The following is a 17,814-nucleotide window of genomic DNA, read 5'->3' as shown; positions in this document are numbered from 1 at the left end:
AATGCTCACCATTTCAGGTGTTATAGATACAGCAGTGGACAAGACAGACCAAGTCCCTATTCTGAGAGGACACAGACTGTACCTTGATGAGAGCACATTTATACATGTGAAAGACACTGAAAATCTACAGGGCAGAAGTTCTTTGGTTCTTTCCAGTTATTTAGATTCTGCAGTAAAAATGTTCATGTAATTAGCTTTGAGCAACAGGGAAAGAAAATGAAGTTTAACTGCCAAACCTCACTTTAGTTACTCTCACTAGCCTCTCATCCCTCCAGAGCTTTTGCCTGAATTATTGAAAAAGATAATGAATTGCCTTGATTTAGGCACCTGCTATGTGTCAGGCTTATCCTATGAGGTACCCCATTAAGCCTAAAAAATAGGCACATTATTCCTATTCTTGAGTTGGAGCTCAGAGAAGTTAATTCATCCAAATTCACACAGTCACTAAGTATCAGAACTAGCACAGGAAGCCAAGTTCATCTGATTTCATAGCTGGCCTCCCACCCCCATTAAACAATTCTCTTTCACCAAAAACTAGAATGATTTGATGAGTGTGATCTTGCACTGGAGGGAAAGGCTTCTCGTCCATAAATGTAACAGTTGACGTTGCTAATAGAGTTCACAGCACCTCTGGGTCATACTCTCAATTCATATGAGTAATAAGCACAAAATTTAAGAATATTTTGCAGACTTTAAATTAGCAAGTATTGTCCCATCAGGCATTTTAAAAACCCTTTAGAGATCAAAATGAGCAAGACTTATTTGATAATTTTATAGCTTTCTACCCTCACCATTGATGGGCCAATGAAAATAAAGGTAGTATAAACCAAAAGAGCAATGCTGTGTGAATCACAATGTTACCGTAAAAATCCTTTTCTTGCTTAATGAACAGTGGCAACTCTCGAAATGTATATGCAGCAACTGATAAACATAACAGTCACTAATTGCAGGAGCCAGCTAATATTTTAAACAAGATTTATGTATAATTAGCTTAATAATATTTATATATATAACTTACATGTATAATTTGTTTAACTATTGTTATACAGATATATATTTTTTAAGGATAAAAATCAATGGAAACTAAATTCAGATGGAGCCCCATTCTTGAACTATGCTTTTTCTGAGGAGAAAATCTGGTTGTAGAAGCCTGGTTTCTTTTAGCCACAAGCATATATCCCATAGCTCTGGAAGTCCAGTTGCCCAGACCAGGAGATTGAAGGTGATTGCTCTGTATCTATTTAATCAGAAATCACATTAAGGCTTTCTTTGCACCCAGCACCTCCCACTGAAGCCTTCTAGAAGGTGGGTGCATTCGGAGAATAGGATTTGGTCCATCCAGTTGAACACTATCCTGGACATATTGACTCGATTTGATTGAATTTCCTTTATTACCCTGACGTGACACAGAATGATAAAATCTGTTATTGGACACAGTGCCAACCAGTCAAAGCACCTCAGAATCTGACCTAAAGTAAAGGGTGGGGAGCAGAACATCAGAATCTATCTCTTAAGGTAATACACTATTGCCATTTTTTCTCTTTGTACTTACTATGAAAAACACCTCCTGAACTACAAAATGTATTTCCTTCCTGGTTCGAAAAATAAAGCAGCCTAAATACTACTGTGAATTTTTTTCATTAAAAAATATTGCTTCTAGAATATAAATAAATATGCTTGCTTCAGCCTGACCACCTGGAGTCACAAGTTTATAAATTGTATAAAAGTATATAGTGTTAAGATGTTTACCAAAAATTATTAATAGGTTTTCTGAGTTATATAATTTAACTTCCCTGTGACTATTTCATCAAAAGTATTACCTCCACTAACAAAATAACATGTTTTGCTTGATAGATTAGTCATGTACTCGTACAACGCTACAGGTGTACCGGGCACATTATGGCGGACGGTTGGATGTCATGGAAACGCCGAGTAGGGTGTGGCCAGAGTGTGGGGGAGTTTAATCAAAACCAATTGTCAGTTGACTCTTTCCTAATTTTGTTCTTCTCAGAATAAAGATGTCAGCTGTCCTTTTCTGCAAGACATTTCATTTAGAAGACTTTCCCGAAATACTTTTCTTCCTGAAATAGACAAAACTGTAGGCCGATGTGTCATTTTAGTTAATCAAAACAAGGAGGCAAATTAGTCTCTTTTATTTTTTTAATGAATGTAATTTAACGGTATTTAATTTGCATACAGGAGAGTTCACCCAGGAAAAAAAAAAAGTCTGCATTGTAGCACTTTTGTAAACCTCAACAAAGCCCTTCATTAGGAGACCTAATTGATTTTTCCTACCCACTCCTGGGGGAAGAAAGCTATCACAGTACCTGCTTATTCACTCAGCGAAGAAATGGGTGTGCCTGGTGTTTCAAGCAGAGATTTGGGTTAAAAAGTCCTGTGGCTCTGTTCTTGCAGGGGGATCTTGGCCAATGCTTGCTTCAAGCGTTCAAGAAATCTGTTTTTCTGAGCAATGGGGGAACATCACTTGTCTGCTTGGTGTCCTCCCCATGGGCCCAATTTAGTTCAGCTTGCAACCTTCACTGGAATTATTTTATTTCTTGTTTATTTAAACCTTTCCTTATTCCAAAAGAGGGATTTTTGAGGCTTCTTACAGTGACACATAGAATATACTATATAAAATAAATGAGAAAGTGAGGGCAGTTGTACAGTAGAAAGCCAGGAAAACCTCCTGAAGCCAGGAGTAGGATCAGTACAGAAAAGATATGTCAGAGGAGCCCTGCGGTTGTTCAGCTTGGGTCACACATTTGGCTCTGAGTTGCACAGGGATCAGAGCAAAAAGAGAAAGAGGAGCAGTTTTAAGATATATAGTGTTTGGAAGTTGAAGCAAAACTAGTTGATCTGGCTTTCCCTGGTGCTGAAACCTGACATGATTTTTCCCATCAGTCCTCATAAACATGGCGCTGTGTGGTGCAGCGGACCAACTCCTCAATCAAAACATCGCTTCGGTAAACATGGCTCTTTCTATACAAGTCCTTACAGGCCAGCAGATGGCCAAAGGCCATGCCCTAAGTCTGTAGAGATAGTTCTTCAAGGGGCCTTTCCCTGGATTGACTTTCTTCTTTAGTAATTAGTTTTCTCTCAAAGATTCTCCAAGCTTTTCTTCATCTTTCTCTTCTCACTTCCCCCAAGTCTTTCCCTGCTGCTCATCCTCAATCTCCCTACTAGCATTTAGGAGATTTGACATACTTCAACTTGGAGGGTCTCAGGAGATTACCATTGCCCTCCACATGGACTGAGAGAGGCTCACCTTTGGGTCCCTAACTCTTTTAAGCAAATGGGGCCTGGCACCCAGGGAACAGTCATCTCCCCCGACCAGTGCCCAGATCCCTGGGCCTTGCCAACATGCTCCCTGAGTGTACCTTTCACGTGTGACAAAACTGCAGTCCAGAAATTAAAAGCGCTTACTTGTGGCTAGTAATTCAACATTTGGTGGCAGAGCCAGGGCTAGACCCTTCTCCTCCTGCCTCTCACCCTATAGCTCTTTTCACCATGCTGACCCCGAGTATGATAAGAAAATCATAGTGTTCGTGGGCCTTTTTTTTTTTTTTTGGTGGGGGGAGTCAGTTGACAGTCACTGCGGAAGCTTTCTTAACTGTGTCCTATAGATGTGAGAGACATCATCGCAAGGAATCAGAAGACTGGTGTGTTTAAGACTGGAAACATATCAAGCTGGTAAGATACCTTTCTGCATTAAAACACTCTGGTTGTGTGGGGAGGAAAATAGCTCAGTGGTAGAGCACATGCTTACCATGCATGAGGTCCTGCGTTCAATCCCCACTTCCTCCATTAAAAAATAGGTGAATTTTTCCTTTTTTTAAACAAAAAAACTTTTTTAAAAAAACCACTCTGGTTGAAACTGTATTTCTCAGTACTATGGATAATTATTAAAACTAATAACAGCTTTAATTTATTAAACACTTACTGTGGGTCAGGCACTGTTTTAAGCACTTTTAAAGTATCTTATTTAATGCTCACAAGAACCCATCATGAAGCAGGCAGGCGTTTTCATGATCTACAATTAATAGTTGAGAAAAACTAATAGATGTTAAACACTGGTTTGGGAATGATTTAAGGATTGAGAGGGTACGGTATGAGGTTGGGAGGAGCCCAGCCTGGGACCTTCTTATGAATGGCTCTGTTCCACTGGTTCCCAACCCCAGGGAGACGGGATGCCCCAGGTGCCCCAGGGACCTTTTTTATTGCCATAACTAGGGCAAGGCGGTTGCTACTGGCATCCAGTGGATGGAGGCCAGGGATGCTAAGAGGCTTCCTGCAGTGCACAGGACAGCCCCTTCTCCCACAACAAAAAAAACTGTCTGGCCCAAAATGTCAATAGTGCCAAGACTGAGAAACCCTGCTCTGTTTCATGATTTTTAAAGTCTAGATGTTCATTCCCTTTTAGATTCTCTTAGTTCTTGTCCAAGTTGGAGAATGCTTATCCTCAACCAAAACGATGGTGTTTTCTGTGAGGCCACATTTTATTTTTGCCCTCTTGGTATGGACCCAAAGGAATGAGTAATCTTTTAGTGGTTTTCACATGAAATATCTGCATTTGTGCATTTTTCCTGTATATTTTTAACTACAGATTTTCTTGGAAGAACAATCTAAGTTTTAATTAATTATTTAGTTTATTACTATTTATCTGTCATCCTTTGACATTTTGAGTTTTCTGTTTGAGGATGCTCAAAAGAAAAGGTGGATGAACAGCAACAATGCTTAAAGACAAAAGTGGTCAATATATTGGGACAAGGATATGGAGTAGCAATATTTTTTTTTCTCTTATGTTAGCTGATGAATGTAATGAAGTGTCCATAAATGTATTTTTCAACCCTGCATTAGGATGTTCAGAGTAGGCTGATGGCACAGGGGCCAGTATGCTCTGTGTTTCTCAAATAAATAAGCAGACTGGTCCTGTCTCCCAGAAAGCCTCCAGCAGGTTGGGAGGAAGAACAATCTGTTACCTGTGTATTCCTCACTCGTAGGACAGCGTTTACGCCGTAGTGCAGACTGCCATAGCCTTCTGTGGAGGACTTCATTTGGGGATGTGATTTCCAACCTGGTCTTTTAGTTATCAATCAAAAGCACATTTTCTATGTTGTCCTCATTTACATTTATTTAATGCTTAAGGTCATTTGTGACCATTTGAGTGTATTTCAGCATATGGAATCAGGGAATAATAGATTTCAGCTTCATGCTGTGAAGAGAGATTGTGTTTTTACAACACATAATGTTGTTTACTGTGTGTTAATAATCACTAATTAATAAACATACCTAGAATTCTAAAATGTTGCATTTTGAGGAATAAAGATGTCAAGCGTTTAACTTACAGAGTGCAATAGTATTTCCTACCATCTTTTCATAAAATGATGAAGTTACATAAAGAGGCAAGGTGTCATTGTTCAACATAGGAAATATCCAAAATGTCTTTGTTTCTATTTGTTGTTCTCAAAAATGCTATTTCTAAGTATATTGTTCTGAGATGTACCTGGATGTATAGTCTATGTCATTTGTCCTACAGGGACCTCCAAAATGAGGGGTATTTTTCTGTCTTTATCTCATATTGACTGTGGTCAGTTTCTACTCTTTTAACCACTGTGAGCATTTTGTCCAAAGTCAGCTAAAGCACTTTGCCAGAATAACAGGTGGATGTGTCAGTCCTTGAAATGCCTTGATTTCATATTAGGAGCTACTTGACCACTGAACCTTCAAGAAGCTAAGGAAACTGCCAACCCGTGATGTAATAATCAGCAGTCCCATTCTATCCACTGCCTTCCCACCCATAAACACTGCAATGTGATGAAAGTATTAGCTCCACGTGAGAAGAAATAAAAGGAAACCATTCACAAAAGAGCTAAGATATAGTTCAATATTCTTTTTTAGTGCCTCAGTACATATGCAGAATTTCTCCTCCAAATTGGAGGTGTGGAGTAACAGTAGCGACAGATAACTGAGAGGTATTTACCATAGCTACAAAGCCCACACGTGAGCCAAATATTTCTGCTATTAAAAAGCACTTCAAAGCTTGACATGAAGTTTGTAACAGCTGAATGTCTCCTGTGGCTTCATTTGCAAAGAAGATGTAAAAGCAGAAAGGAAAATCGTGATATGAGAACTGTGAGCCTAGGAAATGGTGTTTTTAAAAAGGCACCCAGAAGTTTGATTTCCCTCCCCGGCTCCTGTTCCCCCTGCTCTGCCAACGTTCCTAGTAACCAGCACTCCTCCTGCTACCAGCCTCTTCTACAGGCAAAACCCAGGTTGTTGAGGGTCCTCTGTAGGATGAATTCAAGTATACCTTACTTAGGCAAATTCCACAGAAGTGTACAACCACGTGAACCCGTTACTGGGGCTCCTCGTGGGTCCTGTGCAAGGGAGAAGCCCCCAAGGCTTAGACTGCATTAGCTTGACAGTTAATCCACCCCTGCTCTCATCACCACCATCAGCCTTGCCTAGAATAATGCTCCTCCCTTACAAGCTTTCTTACTCCTCCTGTTCCATGTTAATCCGAGTCTGATTGTTGCTAAATATGAAAGATGTGTTTGCAAAATCCTGGAAGCTTTAGCCCTAGCTAGGAAGAATCTAGGCTGCACATAAATGAAGCAGATAGCCCTTACATCTCAAAGATCTGAATACAGTTATTTGATGGGCCATTCATTGGTCCACTCATGCAACCATCTATTCATTTAACTAATTTAGTCCAAGGTACTCTGCCTTTGAGAACTTAAATATAAAGTTGTAGAGAATAACTCTTGAACAGAGAAAATCATGCTACTAAATATAGCTAGAGATTGGTGAAAGAGCAAGGATATTTACAGCTTCTCAATTGTTAGGTTTATCTGAAGCTGTCTTCAAAGCTGTGACTGTCTAATAAAGAACTATTCGGAGCTTTTGATGTCTGCATATTTCTAGGTGTTCCAGATTGGTGAATGGCGTCATTCTCTGCTTAATAGTAGTTAATACTTACAATATTTTTTAAATCGATTAAATATACCCTGCTGTGATATTAAAAGGAAGTTTCTACCTAAGAAAAGAATTTATCTTTACATGAAAATTGCTGGTGAATTTAGACCTGTGACTTTTTTTTTATCATTCTTTGATAAACCATTAATTTTAGTATTGGACTCATATTAACTTTTAAGACTTTTTTTGTAACCCAAATTTTACCTTTATGTGGGCCCCCAGGATTGGCTATTGCCTCCATTGCCCTACTGCTTTTTAAGATTTATGTCTTCTTAGAGGCTTATTTTCCTCTTGAGATTAAATTGGGGACATGAAAAATGATTTTAAAATGTAAATCCCAACCAAGTGGGATCCAGACCTTCTGCAGTCTGCCCTCACTTTCCTCCCCGTCTTCATCCAGTGTGGCTCCCACCGTTTCCCAACAGACACCCTTCCCTTGGGTCACCCGAGCCTCTTTGCTTTCCTCCAGCACATCTGGTCTTAACCATCTCTGGTCTTTGCCAGCCTTGTTCCCCTCTTTCTTATCCTTCTAAATCCTTTCCTCTAGGATGGCTTAATTACCATTTCCTCCTGCCTTCTCAGACTACATCAGCTTGCCCTAGTCTTTTCCTTCTCTTAACTTCCACTGGCCCTAGAATAGTCCCACAGAAAACATGGCGTATTCTTGTCTGGTTCAGAGTGTGTTGTCTGTTTCAGCTACATTGGTTCATTCATTTCTTGGTAAATATTTGGATCACCTTCTGTCTGCCAAGTACTGTTCTGGGTTGCTGAGATGTAGTGATGATGGAGAAGACGGAGGCCTTCTTGGAGTTCATATTCTAGCAAGGGAGACAGATAATTTTCTCGAAGATAAGGACTCTGCTTAATATATTTTTCTGTTCCTTGAAGCAATTAGTATACTTTATCCTTCGTATTTGAAAGGTTTTAAGATTTCTATTTGGAGCACATTTTGAAAGACGTGATAAATGACGTGATAAATGAAAGACAGGATAAGAAGTGAATCCATCCATAAGGCTTAAGGAACCAAACAATTTTTAGTAGAAGAAAATCAAGCTCTGGAGATTCAGACATCAGTTTGTGTATCAGATAGCCGACTTTCATTTCAGGATAGGCTTCTTCTCAGGCACGCACATGCAGTGTCTGTAGACAAACTGACATTGTGAGTAGGCATTTATCTGTCCTTTGTCAGGTTGAAGAGGAAGGTTAGAAGAAGGTAACTGCGATAAGGAAGCTGAAGGCTCTCTTTAAGAAGTTTTCCAATAAAATATACCTGTTACTGAGTTTTGCTAGAATTATGGTAACAGAATCTCAAGAACTGCTGAGAATTCTAGAGATGCCACAGTCCTGTTTCCTTCTGTTGCCATCTTGGGTGTAGGAAAATGAAGTTACTGAGTGTACTTTGTATTATTAAAATCTTTTACTTGCTTGACACTTTTATAGAAGGGCTCATGTCCCTACTCTTTAGTGTTTTGCACTGAACAAATAAGCTCTCACAGAACAAATGTTATCCAGTTTCAGATATTTTGGTAGAGTTCTCCTTTTGTATTTAAATGAGCCAGATTTTAAAATTTGGGGGCATGGTATTTTTAGGGGTTCTCTTAAGCTTCAGCACATTAAAAATTAATAAAATATTCTAAAAATCATGTTGATATTTGTATTATAGTGGCATTTTCATTGTGACTGAAAAATATATATAAATCAACTTAATTTTGACTTCTTTCTAATTCTTGTATCTTTTTCTCTCTTATAGAATTTTATTGGATAAAAAAAAAAATCCCAGAATGACTTTAAATACGAGGCATCTTTGAGTCTGACTTTGTTGGGAGTCCTCTAGTGTTTCACCATTAAGTATGCATTAGCTTTTGAGTTGAAGTAGATATGATATTTTTTATCTTATTAAGGAATTTTTTTATTGATTCCTGTTTTTAAAAGATTTTATCATAAATAAATATGGAGCTTTAGCAGATGTCTTTTCAGCAGGTATAGAGATAACCAAATTATTTTTCTTAGTTCACCTGTAACTATGACAACTCATATTAACAGGTTTCCTAATATTAAAACATTTCTGTATTTCTAATCAATTGGTCATGGTATCTTAATCTTTCTTTCAATGTGCTTCTATATTCTAATAATATGTTATCTGGGATTTTTTTTAAATAATGGTTTATTGAGCTATAATTCAGATACCATACAATTAGCCCACTTAAAGTATATAATTCAGTGCCCTTTAGTATATTCATAGGGTTGTGCAACTAATATAATCAACTTTAGAGCATTTTCACCACCCCCCTCAAAGAAATTCCAACCCATTAACAGTGTTAGATAATCACTAATTTACTTTCTGTCTGCCTCTGTGGATCTGTTTATTCTGGACATTTCACATAAATGGAATCATACAATATGTGGTCTTTCATTTCTGGCTTCTTTCACTTAACATAGAGTTTTGAGTTTCATCTATGTTTTAGCATATATCAAGACGTCTTTCATTTTTATGGCTGAATAATATTCCATCACATGGATATACCATGTTTTATCCATTCATTAGTTGATGGACATTTGGATTATTTTCATTTTTTGGCTGTTATGAATAGCGCTGCTGTGTACATTTTTATACAAGTTTTGTGACAAGTTTTATTTCTTTTTTGTGTATATGGTCATATGGTGACTCTATGTTTAACCTTTTGAGCAATTTGGGACAAGACACATTTGAGGTGGATGTAGAGCATAAATATGAGTTTGCTTTGTGACAATGACTAGCCAGCAGTGAGGAATTAAAGTTCAAATCTCAGGAAAGTGTTGTGCTAGAAGATTTGGAGATCAAAATCAAGAGCTAAGAGCAGAACTATGGAAACTGGAGAGTCAGAAGAGAAGATGGCCAAGGACAGAATCTTGGGAACTTTTGCCTATGATTCAGGAGTCCAGGAATAGGGGCCCGTAAGGGATGCTGAGAAAGGACAGGAGACAGGAAGGCTGAATCGAGGTGGTGTGGTATAATATCACTCCTTCATGGAAGCAAGTCCAGGAGAGAATTTCAAGGAGAGGGTGATCAGCAGTGTCAGAGCAATTCTAGTGATGGTTGTGAGAAAGGTCATATTGCCAGGACAGGTGAATCAACATGAGTAGATGACTCCTGCAAAATGTTCATGGCAAAGGAAGAGAGAAATAGGCTGTGGACTAGAGAGAAGTGGAGTTGCAGGCAGAGTTGGGCATGTTGGCAGGCATGTCAGTATAGCTGAGGAAGAAGCAGTAAGTATGATGAGGGCAGTATTTGATGGAAAAACGATCTGGAGCAGTGCTTCTCCAAGTATGGTCCCCAGACCAGCAGCCTCAGCATCACCTGGAAATGTGTTAGAAATGCAGATTCTCGTGCATCTCCATATGTCTCACCCCAGACACAATGAATCAGAAACTCTTGGGATTGAAATCCAGTGAGCTGAGTTTTAACAAACTTTCCGAGGATTCTGATGCACACTCAAGTTTGGAAACCACTGACCTGGAGGAAAGAGGAAGGAGTGGTTTTATCCTGAGCACAGGTTGAGGTGAGGGGTTCTCTTTGAAAGGATGGGTGGCTTTACTTCCTTTTGGACAACAGGAGAGGGAAAAATGAAGAAGAGGAAAAAATGATATCACATAATCCCAGGCTCTCAGTAAGGTCATTGGCTGAGAACAAAGACCTGTGATGTTTGCAGAGCTCGTAACAGTGATGTGCCCATCCCAGCCGCCAAATGCTTGCCTCTTCGATAGGCTTTGTCTAAGATGGCCTTCCTCTTCCTCTTTCTTCCCAAACCGTGTCTTTAGGATCACATTTCCCCTTTCGCCTTTTTCAGGGTACCTTCCCCCAGCAGGGCCATCTGTAGTAATTTTTTGGTTTCATTGGAGTGTCTTGTCTTCCAAATAAGACCATATGTTCCCTCCGACTATAATTATTTTGTTACTTAGAAACAAATCCTCTTTGTACTACTGTTCACGGCCTTCAGTGAGGTGCTCAATAACACTTTGTGATGGACTGGCTCACAAATTAGGAAATCAACAGATTGCTATCCGCTCTTGTTCTCAGTTTTCTTTCCAGACTTAGATGGCACCTTTTCCCCAAGAATCTAAAACATTTTCTTATAGCAGTTTATAGCATATGGCATTTTGAAACTCTATAAATGATCTGGAAAAATAAAGGGACAAGCGACAACTAGGGAATTGTTTAAAAGAAGAGAGATGATTTCCCAGTGTAAGGAAACATCATAAACAACTCGAACGGGCCCTCTGTGAGGGAGAGCTCCGCCCACACAGACTTTGAGAGGTAAGATGGAAGAAACTGTGGGAAAGGCTACTGGAGTCCATGGCAAAGAAGAATGCCTATAACATCCATGCAAAGAAAACTACTGCCTTTCCCACTGCCGAAGAATCCTTAGCAAGCATAATGGGGAATTGTCTCTGTACACTACTGCCTTGTTAACAGCACAGTTAAAAACTGTGACTCACTCCCCAACCAGGGGTCTGCAATATAATGGTAAATAAGTATTAACCACAGGAATATGAGAAAAGAAATGCTTTAAATCTCTAGAGAGAGAGAAATCTGTGATCACCACAATGAAATACAAATTAAGTGAAACATGTTTGACATTAGGTTTTATTACAAACTTGAAACAGAGACTTTTTGTTCAGTATGAGTTTTAAATCACAGGGTAGAAGTCCTATCAGAAATTGACTTGGCTTTGCGTTTCAGGTTGAATGAAAAGACATAAGTTAGTGCAAGAGTAAGAGAAGGGAAACTAGTATTTATTGAGCACCTATAATGCACTTTTATATACACTATCTCATTCAAAGCTTTATCCTCCTGCAATGCAACCATCATTGTCTCTTTTTTACAGTTGAGGGCAATGATACTCAGCTTCTCTCAGCCTTGTAAGTGGTGGAGTATTTGAAGTCAGAGCTTTGTAGCTGCAAAACCCAACATTCTTTCTGCTCTGCTATACCTGTAAACCTACCAGGATTGACATGCCTGTAGCTATGAAGATTTTTAAAGCATAAGGAGGTTTGTAATGATTATTGCTTTTATATTTCTATCTGTAAAAGGTACTTTGTAATGAATTTCAAACAAATAAGATTTTGACATTATGATGAAATAAAATGGAGACAACATACATTTTACCTTAGTGTCAATGTAATTACAAGTAGCATATTGACATAACTTGGGTGTTTGGTAAAATCATCCCTTAGATGTCTTTACAGGAAATGTTATGCCCTAGATTGTAAAGCTCACATAGAGCAAGAGACCTAGCTATATGTTTATATTTACCCTGCTCTCTTTCAGAGAGCATTTTCTTTTTTTTTTTTAAACAGTTTTGATGTGGTAAAATTGGCATTCAATAAACTGTATGTAGAATTTTATAAGGTTTACAATTTGTATACACCCTTGAAAACCATCACCATAATCGAACTACTGAACATATCTATCGCCTCCACCCCCACCAAAGTTTCCTAGTGACCCTTGATGATCCCTCCTTTCTGACCCTTGAAGGTTCCTCTCTCTCCAGGAAACCACTGATTTACTCTCCCTTACTATAAATTAGTTTATATTTTCTAGTTTTAAATAAATGAAATCACTCAATCACTTTTTCTTTTGAACCCAGTGTTCTTTCAGTCAGTAAAATTATTTTGAGATCGCCTATGTTGTTGCATGTATCAGTAGTTCTTTCCTTTTAACTCCTTTTTTAAACAATTTTTATTTTTTATATATTTTTATTGAAGTAAAGTTGGTTTACAATGTTGTGTTAATTTCTGATGTACAACATAGTGATTCAGTTATACATATATATGTATATATAGTCCTACTCATATTCTTTTTCATTATAGGCTATTACAAGATATTGAATATTGTTCCTTGTGCTATACAGTATAAACTTGTTGTTTATCTAATTTTTTTATAGTAGTTGATATCTGCAGATCCCAAACTCCCAATTTATCCCTCTCCATCCCCTTCCTATCCTGGTAACCATAAGTTTGTTTTCTATGTCTGTGAGTCTGTTTCTGTTTTGTAAATAAGTTCATTTGTGTCATTTTTTTTAGATTCCACGTATGAGTGATACCATGTGGTATTTTTCTCTCTCTTTCTGGCTCACTTCCCTTAGTATGACGATCTCCCTTTATTCCTGAGTACTGTCCCCCTGTGTGGCTATGCCTCAGTTTGTTTATCCTTTCACCCACTGATGAACTTGTGCGTTGTGTGGGCTATTACAAATAAAGCTGTAATGAACATTTGTGTGCACGTATGGATAGATGGATATTTGCTTTGTGTGGTTATCTGCCTTCACTTTTCTAGGGTAAATACCTAAGAGTGAAACAGCTAGATCATATAGAGGCATATATTTAACTTTTAAAGGAAGCTCCCAAACTGTTTTCCAAAGTGGTTGTGTTTATATCCCCCCTCAGTGGTGTTCGAGAGTTCCATTTCTCCACATTCTCATCAACACTCAATGTGATCAATCTTTTAAATTATAGCCTTTCTAATATGTGTATAGTGGTATCTCGTTGGGGTTTTAAATTTCCCTAATGACTAATGATGTTGGGTATCTTTTCATGTGCTTATTTGCCGCTTAAATCTTCTTTGGTGAAGCGTCTATTAAAATGCTTTACCCATTTTTTTTAATTGGGTTGCTTGTTTTCTGATTATTAACATACTCAGACTCCTTCGTATCTTCCGGATATAAGCTCTTTATCAGATATATGTTTTGCAAAGATATAAGATATTTCTCCCAGCCTGTGGTTTGTCTTCACTTTCTCTTCCTAGCACCTTTCAAAGCGCAAAGTATTATTTCAATTCTTCGTGTGTCTGGTAATCTTTGACTTTCTGCCGGGTATTTTGAATTTTACCTTTTTTGGGATCTGACTGCTTTTGTATTCTTCTACACGTCTCGGGGTTTGGTTTTGGGACACATTTATTTTGAAATAACTTGTTCTTTGGGGGTATAACTTTTAAGATTTGTTAGGCAGAAACAAAGCAGCATTTAGTTTAGGGCTCATTATTCTCCACTACTGAGACAAGACCCATCTGAGGACCGTACCCAGCACCCTGTGAATTACGAGGTTTTCTAGTCTTGCTGGTGAGAACAGGTGCTATTCCTGGCCCTGAGTGAGCACTGGCCAGGCCCCTCCAGTCTTCTCAGGTGGTTCTTTTCCCACCCACAAGTAGTTTCCTCATGCACATGCTCCAGTCAGGCCTCTGCAGAATATTTCAGGGGGAGTATGCACAGATGCTTGGAGTTCTCTGTCTGTGCCACAGTCTCCTCCCTGGCACTCAGTACTGGGAACTGTAACTGCCTTGCTTTCTTAGCTCCAGCTCCTTAGCTCAGGGAGCCCCCTTAGCTCCTGCCCAGTTACCCTCCCTGTGCTGTGGCCTGGAAGCTCTCTCACGGCAGTAATGTGGGGTGATGGTATTTCCGCCCCCCTCTCAAAGATTGTCCTTTGTTGCTGATTCTCAGTGTCTGGAAAACTATTGTTTTATATATTTTGTGTGGTTTTGTGTGTGTGTGTGTGTGTGTGTGTGTGTGGTGGTTTCAGGCATTGAGGTAAATGAGGGCCTTGTTACTCCATCTTAACTGGAAGTAGAAATCCTCAGAAAGCATTTTAAGTGGCCTCCATATCTACCTAATCTACACATGCTATTCAGAGAACAACTTAATATAGGAACCTCTGTTTCTTGAGTGCCTTCTGTATGCCGGGCTCTCTGCTAGGTATATTCATACACAATTCATTCAAATGACATGTTTATTGAGCAGCTATTATGTGTCAAGAACTCTCCTAGGAGGTGAAAATACCTCATGGAATAAAACAGATTTTAGAAATCTCTGTCCCAGGATGCTTATCTTCTACTGGAGAAAGAGAACTTTAAAAATTAATCATTGAGTTAAATAGCATGTTAAATGGTAATAATTGCTATAGAAAAATAAAGAGCAGGTTAAGGGAGTTCAGGAGCGCTGGAGTGGAAATGAATGGTTGCCGTTTTAAATAGAATGGTCAGGGTAGACTTCTCTGAGAAGGTAAGACATTGGAGCAAAGACTTGAAGGAGGTAAGGGAACAAGCCACAGGGATATCTGGAGGAGGAACAGCCACACAGAGGAAGCAGCCAGTTTAAAGGCCCTAAGGCAGAGGTGGACGCCTGGTGTGTTCCAGAAATTATAAAGAGATCAGTGTTTCTAGAGCAAAGAGAGCAAGGGGGAGAGGACTAGGAGGTGAGGTCAGGGTAGTAACTGGCTTGCACAGGGCTTACACGTCACTGGAAAGACTTTGGCTTTTACTCTGAGTGGAGAGAGGAGCCATTACGAGGCAGAAAATAGAGAAGGCTCATGATTTGATATACATTTTTAAAGAATCACTCTGGCTGCTCCCTTGAGCAGCAACTGTGGGGTTACAGCAGGGAGACCAATTAGGAGACTATACAGTAATTCAGATGAGAGACGATGGTGGTTTAGACCAGAGTGGGAGCAGTGGAGATAGAGAAAAGTTGGATTTTGACATATTTCAGAAGTAGTACTAACGGTATTTCTTGGCATATTCAACGTGGCGTGTAAAAGAAAAGTAAGAGTCCAGGATATAGTGAAAGGTTTTGGCCTGAGCCGCTGGAAGGGTAGAGTTAACAAGACGAGAAAGACAGTGAATGAAATGAATTTGGGGAAAGATGATGAGGAATTAAATATTGGAGATAATAAGTTTGAGATGTCAATTCAAACATCCAAGTGGAAATATTAAAATAGCAAGTTGGATATATGAGAGGTGCGGGCTGGTAGGTCAAATAAAATAAAGACTAACAACTGAGCTGAATTTAGCGATGTGGAGATCTTTGGTAGGTCTGCAAGAACATTTTTGGTGGAATGTTGGGGGCAAATGCCTGATTGGGAGGAGAGGAATTGAAAATAGAGAGTTTAAACAACTTTTTCATGGAATTATGCTGCAGGGGAGGAATAGGGAAATGGAGCAATAACCAAAAGGGTGCGTGGAGTCAAGAGAGGATATTTTAAAAGGAGAAAATAATTGCATGTTTGAATACTGATGGAAATAATCCAGTAGAGAGGAAAGAATGGATAGCACAGGATAAAGAAGGGAGAATTGCTGGAGCTATGCCCTACAGGAGACCAAAGAGGGTGGCGCTAGTGTGTAAGAGGAGGTACTGGCTCTAGATAGGAGTATGGCTAATTCATCCATGATAAGAGGCAGGAAGGAGAGTATGTAGGTACAGATGCTGTGAGGAGTGTGAGTGTGGTGGTCGGAGTTTGGGGAAGTTCTCATCTGACTGCTGGAATTCTGATGGTAAAGTAGGCAGCAAGGTCATCAGCTGAAAGTAAGAACGAGGGAGGAAGTGTTAGAATTTTGAAAGAAGTGAAGATGGTGGAAAATAACAAGCTGGGAGATCAGGAGCATAAATGGACAAGGGAAATGGAAGTGTAACTGCCAGACATCAAGAATCCACTTGTGGTTCATGGTCATGAATTTAAAGCAAAGTCAGTCAGGATGCTTGTGTACTTTCTCCAACCACAGTCAGGTGCATGGATGCAGCCTTAGAGCAGGCAGAGAGCTGGATTTAACAAAGGTGAGGAAGTGAGAAAGGGCCAAGGGAGCGAAGGGTCTGTGCAAGGGAGTAATTAAGATGGTTGGCTACGGGACCCAAGCTGGGCAAGGAGGGAAGATAAACGTTAAGAAGAGGAACGGTGAGGTGGTGATAACACCAGCAGGTTGTAGGCCAGTAGGACTGGAGAATGGTTGGAATTAGAGTCTCCTCTGGAAGGGGTGAGCTGTGAAAGGTAGAGGGGCTGTCATGGTTGCAGTTATTGGTAGACAAGGACTAAGGGCAGGGCTGCTCCACGAAGAGGCCATGGGCTGGTACCAGTCTGTGAACAGAACGCTAGTGAGCTGCAGCGAGCTGAGTTCAGAAATTGAAGTGAATGTTTAGAAATATTACTGTAACATCCGAGCATATGCTCAGTGGACTTGTGTTTGGAATGTCTTTTCTTTTTAAATCTCACTTGTCTATTGACTTGTAATTGTATTTTACCAAAGTAACAGTCTGCCACAGATTGGTTATAAACAAACAAACAAAATCTGGTCCTTCCCCACGAAGCACTGCTCTAGTGTGTGTGAGTGAGTGTCTGAGGAGGGTGGAGGATTTGGAAGGACCAGCTCCTAGAATATCGAGATCACCAACATCTCTGGCCTTCCAAAGTAGAAGCCACCTGATTCCACCACTCTTGGCACCATTCTCATCATAGGCTGTGCGAAAGACACAACTCAGAATGCAGTGTGAATGATGCTCTGAGAATGTTTGAGAAGGTGGCCATCATCATCACTGTTTTACAAATGAGAAAACAGACTTAAGAGAGGTTACATAATTGCCCAAGTCCGCACAACTAGTCAGGGAAGGAACCAACATTTGAACTTAGGTATGCCTGCGACGCCAAAGCTGGACTCTATCCACAACACTCCTCCTTCTTTGTCACCTGCTTACAGTTATGGGGACAGCATAGCCATAAGCCTCGGGAAAACTAGGGGGAAATGCCTTTTGGGAATGTGTGGTGGTCCATGCGGCCAAGCTGAAAACCCCACTTTCTTTTAGAATCATGACTCATTACATCTGCTGTGGTAACCCACAAGTGATTGCCATCTAGACCCCTATCTCTCCAGTTTGTCTTTTTGAACCAAGAGGCTGAAGCACCTCAGGAATCCAATATTACCACAGGATTTCGTGCACTTTCTGTCCTGGTGCATTAGTAATGACAAATGCATTAGAAGCATCTTCTAAATAATGGTTCCCGAATGGTAAGATTATGAGTAATTTTACTACTTTGATT

At 39.6% G+C, this 17,814-nt stretch overlaps 1 protein-coding gene and 1 non-coding gene across 8 annotated transcripts in view; both read left to right on the top strand.

Annotated features, from left to right (window-relative positions):
* CAMKMT (calmodulin-lysine N-methyltransferase) overlaps nt 1-17,814 on the top strand; it is a 429,706-nt gene that overhangs the window by 272,961 nt on the left and 138,931 nt on the right. For 6 of the 7 annotated variants that reach the window (XR_012059060.1, XR_012059061.1, XM_072937783.1 and 3 more), the window contains exon 7: nt 3,627-3,693. The exons of the other annotated variant lie outside the window; for it this stretch is intronic. Coding sequence is in view for 4 of the 6 variants with exons in the window: in XM_072937783.1 (XP_072793884.1) it covers nt 3,627-3,693 (67 nt within the window). In the remaining 2 variants the exon portion in view is untranslated. The remainder of the gene's footprint in view (nt 1-3,626; nt 3,694-17,814) is intronic. 7 annotated transcript variants of the gene reach the window in all.
* TRNAG-ACC (transfer RNA glycine (anticodon ACC)) lies at nt 3,734-3,807 on the top strand. The gene has a single exon. It is a non-coding gene; the product is annotated as a tRNA-Gly (tRNA).

The sequence above is a fragment of the Vicugna pacos genome, chromosome 15 (genome assembly GCF_048564905.1).
Source record: "Vicugna pacos chromosome 15, VicPac4, whole genome shotgun sequence".
Lineage (NCBI taxonomy): Eukaryota > Metazoa > Chordata > Mammalia > Artiodactyla > Camelidae > Vicugna > Vicugna pacos.
Note: the sequence above shows the minus strand (reverse complement) of the source record. Positions and strands in the feature narration are given on the sequence as shown.